At 41.7% G+C, this 17,067-nt stretch overlaps 1 protein-coding gene across 2 annotated transcripts in view; it reads right to left on the bottom strand.

Annotated features, from left to right (window-relative positions):
- Window positions 1-452: 452 nt before the first annotated feature.
- The window catches only part of gabrb2a (gamma-aminobutyric acid type A receptor subunit beta2a), a 183,673-nt gene continuing 167,058 nt past the window's right edge, over window positions 453-17,067 (bottom strand). The window contains exons 8-10 of one of the 2 annotated variants that reach the window (XM_034181246.1): window positions 3,652-3,896; window positions 3,097-3,237; window positions 453-2,120 (exon numbers count right to left, since the gene is read on the bottom strand). In XM_034181246.1, the coding sequence (XP_034037137.1) occupies window positions 1,764-2,120; window positions 3,097-3,237; window positions 3,652-3,896 (743 nt within the window). In that variant the 3' untranslated portion in view covers window positions 453-1,763. The remainder of the gene's footprint in view (window positions 2,121-3,096; window positions 3,238-3,651; window positions 3,897-17,067) is intronic. The other variant, XM_034181247.1, reaches the window with a different exon arrangement.

Here is a 17,067-nt window from a genome sequence, read left to right on the forward strand (position 1 = left end):
GCCTCTCCTTCCATTACACAGCCAACACTCGGCAACCTGTCCTCTCTCATCTCTACGTTCATTCGCACATTTTTATCAGCTCGCTGTGTTGGGTTTGTTCAGCAGCGAGCTTCACACTCACACAGCACACAGGAAATCTCCACGCCGCTGCTCCATTAGTGACTGAATTAAGTTTTAATTGAATTTTGATACATCTTCATAATTGCTGACAATCATTACACAAGATATGTACAGTCATTATGAAATATTACAATTGGAATTTACAGAAACTTTGTACAAAATATGCCTGACTTCAATGCCTGGATAGTGGGGGGGTCTTTGTTATATCTGAAGAACACAACATTGACCCAAAAGTCACTGGTGTCCGGAAGTGCTTTAGTTCAGCAAGAAGATGCTTTAAGAGTCCATTCAATGAAAGAAAATAAATAAATAAAAAAACCTGTGAAATTGTGTTTTCAATTGCTTTTTTCTCTTTAACTGAATAAAACATTTGATTTAACTGCAAAAACATAAACAGAGACCCATTTAAATAGAATTAATTCATAATATTTACAGATAATATATTGATTTATAAAATGAATCATCTCTTTTTACTTTAAACATGATTTATGTCTATCTACATTTTTTTTTTTCTCAAAACAGAAACCTAATTACAATGGAATGCGTCATACGTCTATCATTTGGTTCTACAGATAATGGTGATTGTGGATTTTGCCGTATTTATGCAGCAACTCTTTTTGCAACGAAAGGGCTTAAACTCAGCTCATCTATCTGCAAAGTCCATAACACCGGCTGAAAGCAATGTTAAAGTCATTCTCTGCCTTCAAAAGCACCTCACGCCATGGCAGAAAGTACAAACAAAAGTGACATGAGACAAGAAAGTGACAAACACTTGATTCTGTCAGCAAATCATAAAGTTGATTAAAGTGTCCAAAGTTCTGCTCGATAGTCCAATAATAGAATGAAACTCGCTCTTTTCTGCAATGGTGCCACTGAAGCTGCAAAGGAATGTCTGGAGAACAGAGCGCCCCCTGCCTGCAACTTGTTGTCACCCAACAATTCTCCAACCGTCCGTCCAAGAGGTCCGACGACGTGACGCCAAAGCTGCGAGTACAAGGGTGATGCAACATGGGAAGCAGTGCGGGATAACCTCAGCTACTAAAACTAAAATGCGTTGCGTGTCGTCGTCATCGCGACTGAAAGGAAATGAAACGTAATCATGCTTTTTTTTGTTTTTAAAGAATATTTCTGATATACAGTAATTATAGGAAAATAGACTATTAAAGGATGGCTCCTTTAAAATCATTTATAAAGCTTTCGCAATTGCAGACAGCTCGGCTACGAAGTAAATAGATACTTAACAAAACAAATCCTTAAACTATATGCAAAACACAAGCATAAATATTTGCTCCACAGAGAGTAAGCTACGAATGACAAATATTAGTGATATATTGAAATTCTGGAACAGGCACCATTTCTGTCTTTTCAATCTTCTTTTTAGAGTTTTTCATCGGTTGTTGTTAAAGTGTTTTCCCATCCTAAAGAGTCAGTGCTGACTGAAGTGTTGGGTGCTGCTGCAGTCCGTCTGAAAGTCTTTGCGTTCTCATTGCGTTTTCTAAAACAATCCACCTAAAAAGTTGGTGAACTGTTTATCATTTATTCACTCTCTCACTCATTAGCACTCATCTTTCATTCTTGATTATATCCCTAAATCCCCCCCTCCGTTCCCCCCCACTTTGCATTTGCGCCACAAGCTGGCCGCCTTAATGAACGTAGTAGAGCCAGTAGACCACGTTGAAGAAGGAGAAGACAGTGGGGAAGATCATCCTGGACCACTTATCGATAGAGTTCACGTCGGACAGATCTGGGATGTTCACTTTGAGCTGGGAGGCCCTTCTCCGTAGGCGCGACTTCTTCTGGGCATGGCGCTCCAAGGCGCTATGACCATAGTTCTGGCGGGCCATGGCTGCCCTCCGATATTGCAGCGTCGAGCTATCATACGCCAGCATGGTGTTGCGGGGGTCCCCGGGTGCTCCGAGACCCCGAGACAGATCTCCAGCACCCCCCATTTCATTCTTCATCTCCAGGGTGCTGAACAGGATGTTGTCATCAGGGGTCATCTGGGAAAGGGTGCAAAAAACGAGGTGGAGGCATGAGATGTGAATGATTGAAATAGTTTTTCAGAAATAAGTAATTCTTTGCGTGAAAAATACTGATGGGGTGCAAGAATGGGTAATGCAAATGAGTCAAAACTGTGTTACTTACAGTGAGGAATTTTATTTTATTACTTTTTTTTGTTATTGATCAACTGACAATGCATCCACAACACTGGAAGAGCACAGCGCACTCCACAAACTAATTCTCATGGAGAAACCTTTGTTGCTATCTCAGAATTTCAACCAGAGTGTGGTTAAAATTCTGATGATTCACAAGACAAACTGAATAAATAAAGAGAAAGCAAAGGAAACAAAAATGTGGCAGGAGAAATAGAGAGGAATAGCAAGGACTTTGTAGGAATGGAGGAAAGGCTAAAAGGTTTGGGGCAGGTCGGAAGACTGTGGGAAGTGATTTCAGAGCAACATTTCTTCATCCATAACCTGACGTCTGAGGTAAACGTCCCTGAGATCCAACCCCGTCCTGCAGTAAATGGAGCTTGTTGCTTACATGTAACTCATTTGGAAGCGAAACCACTCAGTTTGCACTAAGTTCATCAAACTGCAAATGATCTCCTTCTCTTGTTTGTCTATCCATTTGACAGGTATCAATTGTTTTTTTTTTCTGGTTACCCCCCCCAACTAGCCAAACTTTAAAGATGCTACAGATATTATCTTCTCATTTTTCAATGATGCAAGTGTACAGCCCAAATTAAGATCCATTTAATGCCTGCAGAAATCAAACTGCTAAGCCATGTTTGTCAGGAAAATGCATGAAGCGCAAACCAAGAGGGAAAAAACACAATGGTGGGAGTGATGAGCAATTGCCTGAAAAAAATCTATAGAAATCAAAGAAATGCACAAAAACTACAGCATTTTCCTCTGATCTGGATTGATTCAGATTGATGACATAGTTAGGTTTGACTTTCAAAACCTCCAGTACCTTATTTCTTTGCTCGCCTAGTCCTAAAGCGGCATCGTCCACAAAGATGGGATCCCACATCGAGTCATATGCGTCAATTTCCCTCTGTTTCATTCTGGCATACAGAGCATCATCTCTCTGAACTACATTTCCCACCAGCCACTGCAAGCATACAAAATCAGCACTGTTACTTGGGGAAATCGTAGCTTGCAACACTCAGAAGGAAAGGGTGCTTTTTATTGTCGTTGTTGCTGTTGCAGCTGCTAACTTCAGCTGCGATATAATGTTTATGGGAAGTGATGGGGTTTTTTAATCCAAGGTGCCCTTGCAATTAATTTGACAAGACACAAAAATGTGGAGATTAAGCAGAAGCCGTCATTGTTTCAGATCCTGCTCTGACTGATAAAGTTTCTTTTTTCAGCTTGTTTTGACATTAAATGAACAGCTAGAGGAGGAATAAAAGAACATCAAGCATTGATCAAAGCATCACATTGAACGGTCATCACCCCCTGTGGAAACAGACACACATTAAGTGACAGCACAAATACCTTCAGACCGGTCCAACAGTACACCTACCTTGTTAGGGTCGGGTCTCAGCTTCTCGTTGTTGGCCGTGGCCGCTTTCTCTGCTGCCTTCTTCTGCCTCTGTGGGCCCTGGCCGAAGAAGATGTAGTTGACGAAGGCGTACTCCAGCAGGGCCAGGAAGACAAACACAAAGCAGCCCATCAGGTACATGTCAATAGCCTTCACGTAGGGGATCTTAGGCAGTGTCTCACGCAAGTGGGTGTTGATGGTGGTCATGGTCAGCACCGTGGTGATACCTAGAGATCGGTTTAGAAAGAAAGTCAAGACTTTACATCAAGGCTTTGAACTGGTTCAAGGAATGACAATGAAAACTAGAAACAATTAATAAGAGTGAAACCAGAAACTTTATAGTCATTAATGTTCCTGAACAGAAATGTTTATCTGACATAACGGTAATTAGTTAATATGGATTTTGCTGTTGCTGCTGTCAATTTATTCCAACTTAAAATATTTTCTACTTGTAATAACTTGGTCTTGAATTCGGTTCCTGTCTTCTGAACTTCATGCATGTCTTTGAATGGCAGTGAGAAATTTACTGAATTTTGCACAGGGGAGGTGTTCCACATGGTGGCCGCCATATTGAAAATGCCTTCGGATGCACAATGAAACAAACAAAAGGTTTACTGAATTTGACCCGATTTGCATTGCTGGCTTTTAATTGCTATATATAAATGTGGCCTTATATTAGGAAAAAAAATTATGCTGGCCATGAGTCCAGCTATCACTCCCTGTTTGTCACACTTTGGGGTTTTATGTATGGATCTGAAGGTATTTTCAATATGGCGGCCACTGTGTAGAATCCCTTTGCCTGTGCAAAACGTACATGCACCAGCAAGTAAAACGTGGTGTGCTCTCCTGGTTTCCTACCAGAGGAGGCCACACCACCTTTTACTTGCTGGTACATTCAACCAATATCCACAGTGGTCTTCAACATCAACTTCCTCAATGTCCGATGAACAGGCTAATATGTAAGAAGAAGATCCATGCTGTTATATCACACAACCATACATATAACATTATTAACTGGTATTGTGTTTGGTTGTAACTGGTTCAGGAATGATCATTTTAAGTAACATCTTAAATCATTGTTATTTCTTCTTCTTCCCATTATTGTGGTTGTACACTTCCAAGCTTCTCCAAGTAACATTGTGATTTACTTCACAATGCTATGAGTGGGAAATTACCTGAGGTGAAGTCTGCAGAAATAACTTACAGAAAGCGAGTATAAAGAACTCAAAATGTTTGCTAAAGAGCACTTGTGGACATGATGATTAATTCAATTCAATTCAATTCAATTCAATTTTATTTATATAGCGCCAAATCACAACAAACAGTTGCCCCAAGGTGCTTTATATTGTAAGGCAAGGCCATACAATAATTACGGAAAAACCCCAACGGTCAAAACGACCCCCTGTGAGCAAGCACTTGGCGACAGCGGGAAGGAAAAACTCCCTTTTAACAGGAAGAAACCTCCAGCAGAACCAGGGTCAGGGAGGGGCAGTCTTCTGCTGGGACTGGTTGGGGCTGAGGGAGAGAACCAGGAAAAAGACATGCTGTGGAGGGGAGCAGAGATCAATCACTAATGATTAAATGCAGAGTGGTGCATACAGAGCAAAAAAAGAAAGGAAACCCCCAGCAGTCTAAGTCTATAGCAGCATAACTAAGGGATGGTTCAGGGTCACCTGATCCAGCCCTAACTATAAGCTTTAGCAAAAAGGAAAGTTTTAAGCCTAATCTTAAAAGTAGAGAGGGTGTCTGTCTCCCTGATCTGAATTGGGAGCTGGTTCCACAGGAGAGGAGCCTGAAAGCTGAAGGCTCTGCCTCCCATTCTACTCTTACAAACCCTAGGAACTACAAGTAAGCCTGCAGTCTGAGAGCAAAGCGCTCTATTGGGGTGATATGGTACTATGAGGTCCCTAAGATAAGACGGGACCTGATTATTCAAACCTTATAAGTAAGAAGAAGAATTTTAAATTCTATTCTAGAATTAACAGGAAGCCAATGAAGAGAGGCCAATATGGGTGAGATATGCTCTCTCCTTCTAGTCCCCGTCAGTACTCTAGCTGCAGCATTTTGAATGAACTGAAGGCTTTTCAGGGAACTTTTAGGACAACCTGATAATAATGAATTACAATAGTCCAGCCTAGAAGAAATAAATGCATGAATTAATTTTTCAGCATCACTCTGAGACAAGACCTTTCTAATTTTAGAGATACGAGGTCTGTCAATAAAGTATAGGTCCTTTTTATTTTTTTCAAAAACTATATGGATTTCATTCATATGTTTTTACGTCAGACATGCTTGAACCCTCGTGCGCATGCGTGAGTTTTTCCACGCCTGTCGGTGACGTCATTCGCCTGTGAGCACTCCTTGTGGGAGGAGTCGTCCAGCCCCTCGTCGGAATTCCTTTGTCTGAGAAGTTGCTGAGAGACTGGCGCTTTGTTTGATCAAAATTTTTTCTAAACCTGTGAGACACATCGAAGTGGACACGGTTCGAAAAATTAAGATGGTTTTCGGTGAACATTTTAACAGCTGATGAGAGATTTTGAGGTGATACTGTCGCTTTAAGGACTTCCCACGGTGAGCATGACATAACCAAACCATATGTGTAGATATGTGAAAGCACTACCACAGTCACCGGTATAATGTCTGTACACTGTGACGTAAAAGGGTGTGGCCAATCAGCGATCAGCCAAAAGGCCACAAGTGTTCCAAACAGGGTCTCAAACAGAGGGCATAAAAATAAACCGGAACAAGTGGAAACTTTTGCATTGGAAAGCCACACATACAAACCACACAAACAATCGGGGGGGGGGGGGGGGGGGGGGCTCAAAATAAGAGTTTCAAAATCCTGCTCATAGGCGGTGGTGGTTACATTTCAGCTAATAAGTTAACTACTAGGAAAGCTAAGTTTTTCATGAACAGATTAGCTTTTCAGTTAACTTTGAAAAAAAAAAAATCAGTCCAATTAACTTCCAAATTTTGTTCTGCTAGCTTTAGCTGAGCCAAAAACATTTGGAATAAAGTTTAATGGTCAAAACCTTTGTAAATCCTAAAACAATACATGTTTCTTATTGTTGGATCTTAAAATCTCATCACATAAGTGAAGGCAACAAGCATCACCTTGAGGAAAAGAGCAGTAGGAGGTCAAACCAAGTCAAGTAAGGTAGAAATTAGCAAAGTCAAGTCTGAGAGCTTCACTGGTCCCGCGCATCACTGAATCCACAACACCACAGAACTGCCCTGGGTCCTGGGCGACAACCACTCTACCAGACAACCAATCCATCCCCACATCTCTAAAATAACCATCTATCTGCTGCAGTCACATGTAGCATGGGCATCCCCTTGGCCTTACCCAGCCGCAGGAGTCATCAAGACTCAGGCACCTATGTGTTGGCTCATGCATAGTGAAATAGGCCACGTGGCCAGAATGTAGAAATTGATGCTCCCTCACAATGCAAGTGATATCCTTTTATGCTTATCTATTTAAGCATAAAAATTCAAAAAGAAAAAATAATATAGCACCTTCAATTGCACCACAGACTAAAAGAGTTAAATGTGGTCTATTAAACATTAGGTCTCTTTCTTCTAAGTCCCTGTTGGTAAATGATATAATAACTGATCAACGTATTGATTTATTCTGCCTAACAGAAACTTGGTTACAGCAGGATGAATATGTTAGTTTAAATGAGTCAACACCCCCGAGTCACACTAACTGTCAGAATGCTCGTAGCACGGGCCGGGGCGGAGGATTAGCAGCAATCTTCCATTCCAGCTTATTAATTAATCAAAAACCTAGACAGAGCTTTAATTCATTTGAAAGCTTGTCTCTTAGTCTTGTCCCTCCAAATTGGAAGTCCCAAAAACCAGTTTTATTTGTTATTATCTATCGTCCACCTGGTCGTTACTGTGACTTTCTCTGTGAATTTTCAGACCTTTTGTCTGACTTAGTGCTTAGCTCAGATAAGATAATTATAGTGGGCGATTTTAACATCCACACAGATGCTGAGAATGACAGCCTCAACACTGCATTTAATCTATTATTAGACTCTATCGGCTTTGCTCAAAAAGTAAATGAGTCCACCCACCACTTTAATCATATTTTAGATCTTGTTCTGACTTATGGTATGGAAATAGAAGACTTAACAGTATTCCCTGAAAACTCCCTTCTGTCTGATCATTTTTTAATAACATTTACATTTACCCTGATGGACTACCCTGCAGTGGGGAATAAGTTTCATTACACTAGAAGTCTTTCAGAAAGCGCTGTAACTAGGTTTAAGGATATGATTCCTTCTTTATGTTCTCTAATGTCATATACCAACACAGAGCAGAGTAGCTACCTAAACTCTGTAAGGGAGCTAGAGTATCTCGTCAATAGTTTACATCCTCATTGAAGACAACTTTGGATGCTGTAGCTCCTCTGAAAAAGAGAGCTTTAAATCAGAAGTGTCTGACTCCGTGGTATAACTCACAAACTCGTAGCTTAAAGCAGATAACCCGTAAGTTGGAGAGGAAATGGCGTCTCACTAATTTAGAAGATCTTCACTTAGCCTGGAAAAAGAGTTTGTTGCTCTATAAGAACGTCCTCCGTGAAGCTAGGACATCTTTCTACTCATCACTAATTGAAGAAAATAAGAACAACCCCAGGTTTCTTTTCAGCACTGTAGCCAGGCTGACAAAGAGTCAGAGCTCTATTGAGCTGAGTATTCCATTAACTTTAACTAGTGATGACTTCATGACTTTCTTTGCTAACAAAATTTTGACTATTAGAGAAAAAATTACTCATAACCATCCCAAAGATGTATCGTTATCTTTGGCTGCTTTCAGTGATGCCGGTATTTGGTTAGACTCTTTCTCTCCGATTGTTCTGTCTGAGTTATTTTCATTAGTTACTTCATCCAAACCATCAACATGCTTATTAGACCCCATTCCTGCCAGGCTGCTCAAGGAAGTCCTACCATTATTTAATGCTTCAATCTTAAATATGATCAATCTATCTTTGTTAGTTGGTTATGTACCACAGGCCTTTAAGGTGGCAGTAATTAAACCATTACTTAAAAAGCCATCACTTGACCCAGCTATCTTAGCTAATTATAGGCCAATCTCCAACCTTCCTTTTCTCTCAAAGATTCTTGAGAGGGTAGTTGTAAAACAGCTAACTGATCACCTGCAGAGGAATGGTCTATTTGAAGAGTTTCAGTCAGGTTTTAGAATTCATCATAGTACAGAAACAGCATTAGTGAAGGTTACAAATGATCTTCTTATGGCTTCGGACAGTGGACTTATCTCTGTGCTTGTTCTGTTGGACCTCAGTGCTGCTTTTGATACTGTTGACCATAAAATTTTATTACAGAGATTAGAGCATGTCATAGGTATTAAAGGCACTGCGCTGCGGTGGTTTGAATCATATTTGTCTAATAGATTACAGTTTGTTCATGTAAATGGGGAATGTTCTTCACAGACTAAAGTTAATTATGGAGTTCCACAAGGTTCTGTGCTAGGACCAATTTTATTCACTTTATACATGCTTTCCCTTGGGCAGTATTATTAGACGGTATTGCTTAAATTTTCATTGCTACGCAGATGATACCCAGCTTTATCTATCCATGAAGCCAGAGGATACACACCAATTAGCTAAACTGCAGGATTGTCTTACAGACATAAAGACATGGATGACCTCTAATTTCCTGCTTTTAAACTCAGATAAAACTGAAGTTATTGTACTTGGCCCCACAAATCTTAGAAGCATGGTGTCTAACCAGATCGTTACTCTGGATGGCATTTCCCTGATCTCTGGTAATACTGTGAGAAATCTTGGAGTTATTTTTGATCAGGATATGTCATTCAAAGCGCATATTAAACAAATATGTAGGACTGCCTTTTTTCATTTATGCAATATCTCTAAAATCAGAAAGGTCTTGTCTCAGAGTGATGCTGAAAAACTAATTCATGCATTTATTTCCTCTAGGCTGGACTATTGTAATTCATTATTATCAGGTTGTCCTAAAAGTTCCCTAAAAAGCCTTCAGTTGGTTCAGAATGCTGCAGCTAGAGTACTGACGGGGACTAGCAGGAGAGAGCATATCTCACCCGTGTTGGCCTCTCTTCATTGGCTTCCTGTTAATTCTAGAATAGAATTTAAAATTCTTTTTCTTACTTATAAGGTTTTGAATAATCAGGTCCCATCTTATCTTAGGGACCTCGTAGTACCATATTACCCCATTAGAGCGCTTCGCTCTCAGACTGCAGGCTTACTTGTAGTTCCTAGGGTTTGTAAGAGTAGAATGGGAGGCAGAGCCTTCAGCTTTCAGGCTCCTCTCCTGTGGAACCAGCTCCCAATTCAGATCAGGGAGACAGATACCCTCTCTACTTTTAAGATTAGGCTTAAAACTTTCCTTTTCGCTAAGGCTTATAGTTAGGGCTGGATCGGGTGACCCTGGACCATCCCTTGGTTATGTTGCTTTAGACGTAGACTGTGGGGGGGTTCCCATGATGCACTGTTTCTTTCTTTTTTTGCTCCGTATGCATCACTCTGCATTTAATCATTAGTGATCGATCTCTGCCCCCCTTCTCGGCATGTCTTTTTCCTGGTTCTTTCCCTCAGCTCCAACCAGTCTCAGCAGAAGACTGCCCCTCCCTGAGCCTGGTTCTGCTGGAGGTTTCTTCCTGTTAAAAGGGAGTTTTTCCTTCCCACTGTGGCCAAGTGCTTGCTCATAGGGGGGTCGTTTTGACCGTTGGGGTTTTTTCATGGTTATTGTATGGCCTTGCCTTGCAATATGGAGCGCCTTGGGGCAACTGTTTGTTGTGATTTGGCGCTATATAAGAAAAAAGTTGATTGATTGATTGATTGATATCCCTTATCTTAGTCTTCCTAAGTAACACCCCCTTTGACACAAAGTCATTCCAGTGGTACCCAAGGATCCTCCAAGGAGACCTAGTATCAAAGGCATCCAGCCGTCACCTTAGGCCACTGGATAGCATCCAAGTCTCAGAACCATACAGTAAGATGGGTAGCACCAAGACCCTAAAGACCTGGACCTTCTTTCTTCTGCAAAGCTATCAGCATCACCAAACACCTCTGTCCAGCAACTTCACACTCCATAAGCTCTTCCCAGGCATCTCTCAATCCCAAGGCAGAAGAACTAGAAACATGAACGTCACTGCCAAGATAAGTGAATGTCTGTACAAGTTCATCAGTTTCACCACATAATGTACAGACACTGCAATTACCAGAAGTCATCAAAAACCTGGATCTTCATCTTGATCCAGGACAATCACAAAGCCAGCTGCACCAATCCCTCACTCAGTGCCAGAACACCAGTTTCAGTGGGGAAAAAACTGAGTCTCTGTCTACACATCATACAGCACTCACAGAGTGGCCTTTTATTGTGGGCAGTCTAAGGCACACCTGTGCACTAATCATGGTGTCTAATCAGCATCTTGGTATGGCACACCTGTGAGGTGGGATGGATTATCTCAGCAAAGGAGAAGTGCTCACTATCACAGATTTAGACTGGTTTGTGAACAATATTTGAGAGAAATGGTGATATTGTGTATGTGGAAAAAGTTTTAGATCTTTGAGTTCATCTCATACAAAATGGGAGCAAAACCAAAAGTGTTGCGTTTATATTTTTGTTGAGTGTATATAGGCTGGCTATGATGTTCAGTAACTTGTTGGGGATCCCAAGAGTTCTCAGGATGTCCTAAGGAGCAGTCCAATCAACTGAATCAAGTGCTTTCAAAAATCAACATAGCTAAGCTGTGAAGAAGCACTGAAGATATTCACACTTGCATTTTATGAGTAATCACAGAGCTAGAATGTAGTCGGTGGTTGACTTCTTAGGCATGAAGCCAGACTAAGGCAGTCACTGAGCAGGAAGTAACTATGAATGAATCCTATTAAGAATAATCCTTGCAAGCACCTTTCCCAGGCACAGAGGGCAATGTGATACCCCTATAGTTGGTCTTATCCATACAAATACCCTTTCCTTTTCAGATTGGGACAAAGATTGTTTGTAGTGCCAGGAGAACAGCATCTCCACCTGCCTGGAGGAGCTCAGCTCTGATGCAGCAGATCACTGTAGCTTTCCATGCCCTTGGTGGCTTCACAGCCTTTGCAATCTCAACAACATTTGGTGGTTCACAATTGACTGGAGAATCAGCCAAAAGAACCATGTCACCAGAGATGTCTAACATTCCAGCAGGTGGATCAGCTCCTGCTCAAAGTATCTGACCCAACAAGACAATACAGCAGAGGCATCTGTCAGGACATAGCCGGTGCCACGAGGGGGCGTTTGGAGGCGACGCCCCCTCACGTCATCAACCTCGCCCCCTTGGATGTTAGAGTTATCAAAAAAAGAAAAAAAGAAAAAGAAATACTGGAAAATATAGCAAAATATTAGTTATTCACTAATATCACGTATTTAACAAATAAACCAAATTAATTAACTAAAGTAATTAATTTTAAAACAAACGGATATGGCGTGTGTCTGTGTTCAAGGGATTTGATAGGTTGAGGGTTGCGCTTGTCAGTGCGGCAGAGGGCGGTGCGTTTCCAACGCGTCGTGACGTCAGACGCGTCGCTTCGGAAGCGGCAAGGGGGCAGAGATTGCTACGTCACACTCTGGCTGTTTCCACAACCTGAATAAAGTTCAGCGATCACCATCTTGAATTTGCGTCCCCTGAACCACAAAAAAAACCTTTAAAAAACAGCAGTAGAACGATTCTCCCATCACCCTGCTGGGAGAAGCTTTTTTCAGCTACTTTTCGGAGTGACACCGACCGAGGGAGGACTGGTGTCTTGGTGGGATATCGATCGAACCGTGACAGCGGCCGACCCGCACGGAGAAGCCGGCCTTCAGGCATCATCACTGGGCAGAGCGAGGCAGGCAGGGTGATGGAGCAAACCCACTCAGTCCAAAATCTCCCACTTTTTGGATATATGTGAAGTCCCAGTTTGCCCAATGGAGTTTAGTTCTGCAGCTTTACTGAGGTGAGAATAATGTAAAAATAAAACGACGTTTACTGAACTGTGAAGGTTTAATGATCGGCTAATGTTAGCTTAGCCTTTTAGCACAGTTGATCTGAGTGAACACTTTTAATTTGTAAATAGTTCAGTCTTTTTTATTTTTACCAAATAAAGCTACAGCTTTTTTCAGACACCACAAAAGCTCAGCTTTAAATAACTTTTTTTTTGGGGCGTTTTTTTCCATCGTTTTTTTTTTTTTTTTTTTGCCGTTTTTCCCCCTTTTTTATGTATAAACTGTTTAGTGTTTCTTTATATTTAAAGAAATATTTTTATTTGTCCCAATCAGGAACATTTGCTGTGCAGACAACCAAACTTCCACTGATGAGCTGAACACCACGAAGTCCAGTCGAAAGAAAACATCTCTGCTTTTCAGCAAAACCACCAGAGTTCAAAGCTGCAGAAGAGACCTTCATCTGGTCCCGAGAATCCAGCAGAACATCACCTGCTTCTAAATAAAAGGCTCTTTCAACAGCAACTATTTTATTATTTTTAAAAAAGCTGTTTCATTTTATATTTTAACAATAAATGAACGGATCATTAAAAATGTCCACGAATCAAAGTAAAAAGACATTTGCTCTCCACTTATTGTGTTCAAATTCATATTTTAGAAATGATTCTGTCCTGATAACATTAAAGGCAATTACATATTTTGACGAAATTACAAGTTTAAATGACTATAAAAAAATTCATCATGAGGTTTATGTCACAGATGTTGTGTGTGGGCCGCCAGAAGAGGAGGTACTGCTGGCCCACCATCAGAGGGCGCCCTGCCTGAAGTGCGGGCTTCAGGCACGAGAGGGCGCTGCCGCCATGGACACAGCCGGGGGTGACAGCTGTCACTCATTACCTCTTGACAGCTGTCACCCATCTACTCAACGTCCTCTCACTCCATAAAGACCAGACGTCATCTCCACCTCGTTGCCGAGATATCATACTTCATTGGAGGTAATATCCTCAGCCATTTGTTTTACAATATATCTGTATATTGTGAGTGTTTGCAGGAGTACCGGTACCTCTGTCAGTGGAGCTGAGTGAGTGCAGGACGGCACTCTTTTTCCCTGAGGAATCACTGCGGTACTCTGCTACATATTGAGTGAGAGGTGGAGGTGGCATTCCCACCGTTGTTGTTACTGGGTGTACACACACCCACACTTGACTGTCTTTGTTCTCGCCAGCAGTACCAGATCCGACAGTCGGGGACGGTGATCACCTGGGAATTCAGGACTTGGCGGCTCCAGTATTCACCAGGTTCTGTGGCGGCGGAAATCGTGTGGTTCCGGCTCTTCTCAGGACAGACGTCTTCTATCCTCGAGCCTGCCCACACGTCACCTTTGTGGATTGACTGTAATTATATTCTGAGATTGTCTGTATGTTCGTTGTGCACATTTCACAACATTAAATTGTTACCTTTTGGCTCATCTATTGGCCGTTCATTTGCGCCCCCTGTTGTGGGTCCGTGTCACTACACTTTCACAACAACAGAAACCCTACATTACAATCACACTGTTATATGGCTGGGGGGGCCTGGCTGCCGGTTTGTTTCTGTCTTTTGGTTTTCCTCCCAGATGGCGTGCGTTTGGGACTGAGTGGCTGTGTTGCTGAGGCTGTCAGGACCTCACCCTGATCACCTGCGACTCGTCAGGACTCACAGCTGTGGTGCATCTGGATGGATTGGAACATGTTGGCATTTAAGACTGGAGTGCACAGTGTGTATTTGCCAGAGACTCGACCTTGTGACCAGACGGGTGAGATCGTCGTCTCGGGAGCCATCTCATCAGCAGCGGATGCTGAGAACGTCCAGGTTTGATGCACAGTCTGTGAAAGAGGAGGGGGTGAGGTTTCACGCTCGTCAGCACACTTCCTGAGGTACGTTAGATTTTGTGACTAACAGTTATACAGTCAGTGATTGTGGTGTCCCTCACACCTTATTGTATTGAGCTGTTTGTTAGTCATGTATCAGCTTCCACTGCAGTGGAGTTTTGTGAACTGGATGTTCCATGCCTACAGGTTGGGAAGCTGATCAGTAATCAAGCCAGGAAGTGTTTGCTGTTTGTACACCTTTAAGTGTTCTGTGTGTAGAGTGTGGACTCACATAATGGTTCCTTCTTTCACAGACTCGGTTGTTGCGGCCACCTGGGGGGTGTCGGCGGGGTCCTTGGGTCCGAAACAGCTTCTGGCTCCGGACCGTTAGCGCTGCTGGGAGCGCACCACGCCAGGCCGCACCTTTTTGTTATTATATTATCACTGTTATGTATTAAATTCAGTTAGCCTTTGTACCGTGCTCTGCTTATTTCATACTGGGTCCTTCAAACGCTGGTCGGTTCTCCGGGCTGCGTCCGACACATAACACACACTGCAGTCATTGTTAAATTATTTCCTTTTGCATTTATAATAAACATTTGTATTTATTTAGTGTTTGTTTTTCTGGTTGAAATGAGATATAAATAATCTACCAGACTTAAAAAATATACAAGTTTCCATGTTATTTTATTTGTCTAAAAATAAATGTCTGAGGTTCCTTATGTTAAACAAGAAATGATCTAATATGAAATAACAGGTGGTTTTAATTTACAGATAAAAGGTTTCTAAAGAACCATTTACGAGTATTGATTTGTTTAGCTATTTTAATTACAAGTGTTCTAAACTTTTTAACAGTAATCAGAAATTTTGAGGTAACAACAACAAAAAAAAAACATTTCCAATGATTTTTCTTCAGAAAACTGCTCTCTAAATGAGCAGTCCTGTCACACGTTAATGTTTTGTACAGATCAGTGGTTTCTGCACCAATCAGATTGGTCCGATCCATTTTGTACAGATCAGTGGTTTCTGCCACGAGTCTTCCATGTTTTGGCCCGATGCGTTGTTCCTATTGGACAACACGAAGGTACGTCACAGCTCAGAGTGTCGAAAGTTGGTGCACCTCATCTCGACAGAACACCGGCTTTGTGTGGTATGCAGGAGATCATTTGACCGAGCGTCTATACGTTCAAATAATAATTAAAAAAATACTGTCATCACTCGTTACTCTTACTCAGTCTCTTACAACGGTGCAGCCTAAATACATGAGCTTTCCAGGAGTGCACCCAATTCATTACGCACGCTCAGAGGCACGTCTCCTCCGGTGCGCACTTTTTTTTTTGGGTGGGGGGTGGGGAGTGACCCCACCCCCTGTGATAAACTCATCGCCCCCTTAATATTTTTTTCTGGCGCCGGGCCTGTGTCAGGAATTAACCATCTTCTGTTGTAACTGTGGTGGGATGAGGTGTTGGTTTGGTGGAACAAAATGCGTTGATTCCTCTATAGGTCGAGGGTCAATGGACCACAGATGGAGTGTCATGTGATCACAGATTCCGCTAACAAATGCCTCCTTCTACCATCTCAGGATCATCACAGCCTGCTTTCTTTCTTCCCTGTACAGCCTAGAATTTCCTTCAAGCCATGCACTAAGACTTCTCTCAATTATTTTTAGAGTGCCATCAGATATGAAACACCTCGTCCTATGGACACTTGTGACTCTGATGCAATTCTCAGCAACTTTCAAGGTGCAACTGAAGAACTACAATCCATTCAGACTGGCAGTTGTGTGAATGCTTGCAAATCCCCCAGCCAGACTGCATTCTGATACTGAAGGCTGGCAAGATTTAATTTTGGGCACAGAGCAGGCAGTAGTCTGTGGGACTTCAACGGAATCCTCAGGGAAGCCATAGCAAGTCAGTGGTTGGAATTCACAAACCGGGCACTTGTATTGACCCTACAGTTCTTGAGAATTCTCCAGCATTTTCCCACAATGACATAGTCAATCTCCTTGGCAACAGCACCAGTATTGGAATGCCCTGTCCAGCAATGTATGTTGAAACCAGGATCCAACAACTCATAGCTCCCAACTTTTGAGGAGCATTGAATAATTTTCACCATGGCTATGACCAATGCAGCCTTCATAACCAGCTCTGTCGGTGTTGGTGGTAGTAATTAGATCATTAAAATAATGATAAAAAGTATTTCTTATTGTTTTATGAATTTTTTATTTGTTTAATACTTTCTGGACTGTAAATCAAGTAAATATTTAATGGAAACTACTGTTTAACTTTTAATTTAATTATATTTAGGTACATCTTGATCTGATCCTGTCATGCTGAATCTTTTTAGGAACCTCCACAACCGCTTCAACTTATTGAAATATTTGGCCTGTTTTTTGGGACTTTAGAGCCAAAAACCAAGCCAAAGGTAAATTCATACACGGTGCATCTGGAAAGTATTCACAGCACTTCACTTTGTTTATGTTACAGCCTTATTCCAAAATGGAATAAATTCATTTTCCCCTCAAAATTCGACTCACAACACCCAATAATGACAACATAAAAAAGTTTTTTTTTTTT

The sequence above is a fragment of the Thalassophryne amazonica genome, chromosome 11 (assembly GCF_902500255.1).
Source record: "Thalassophryne amazonica chromosome 11, fThaAma1.1, whole genome shotgun sequence".
Taxonomy (NCBI): domain Eukaryota; kingdom Metazoa; phylum Chordata; class Actinopteri; order Batrachoidiformes; family Batrachoididae; genus Thalassophryne; species Thalassophryne amazonica.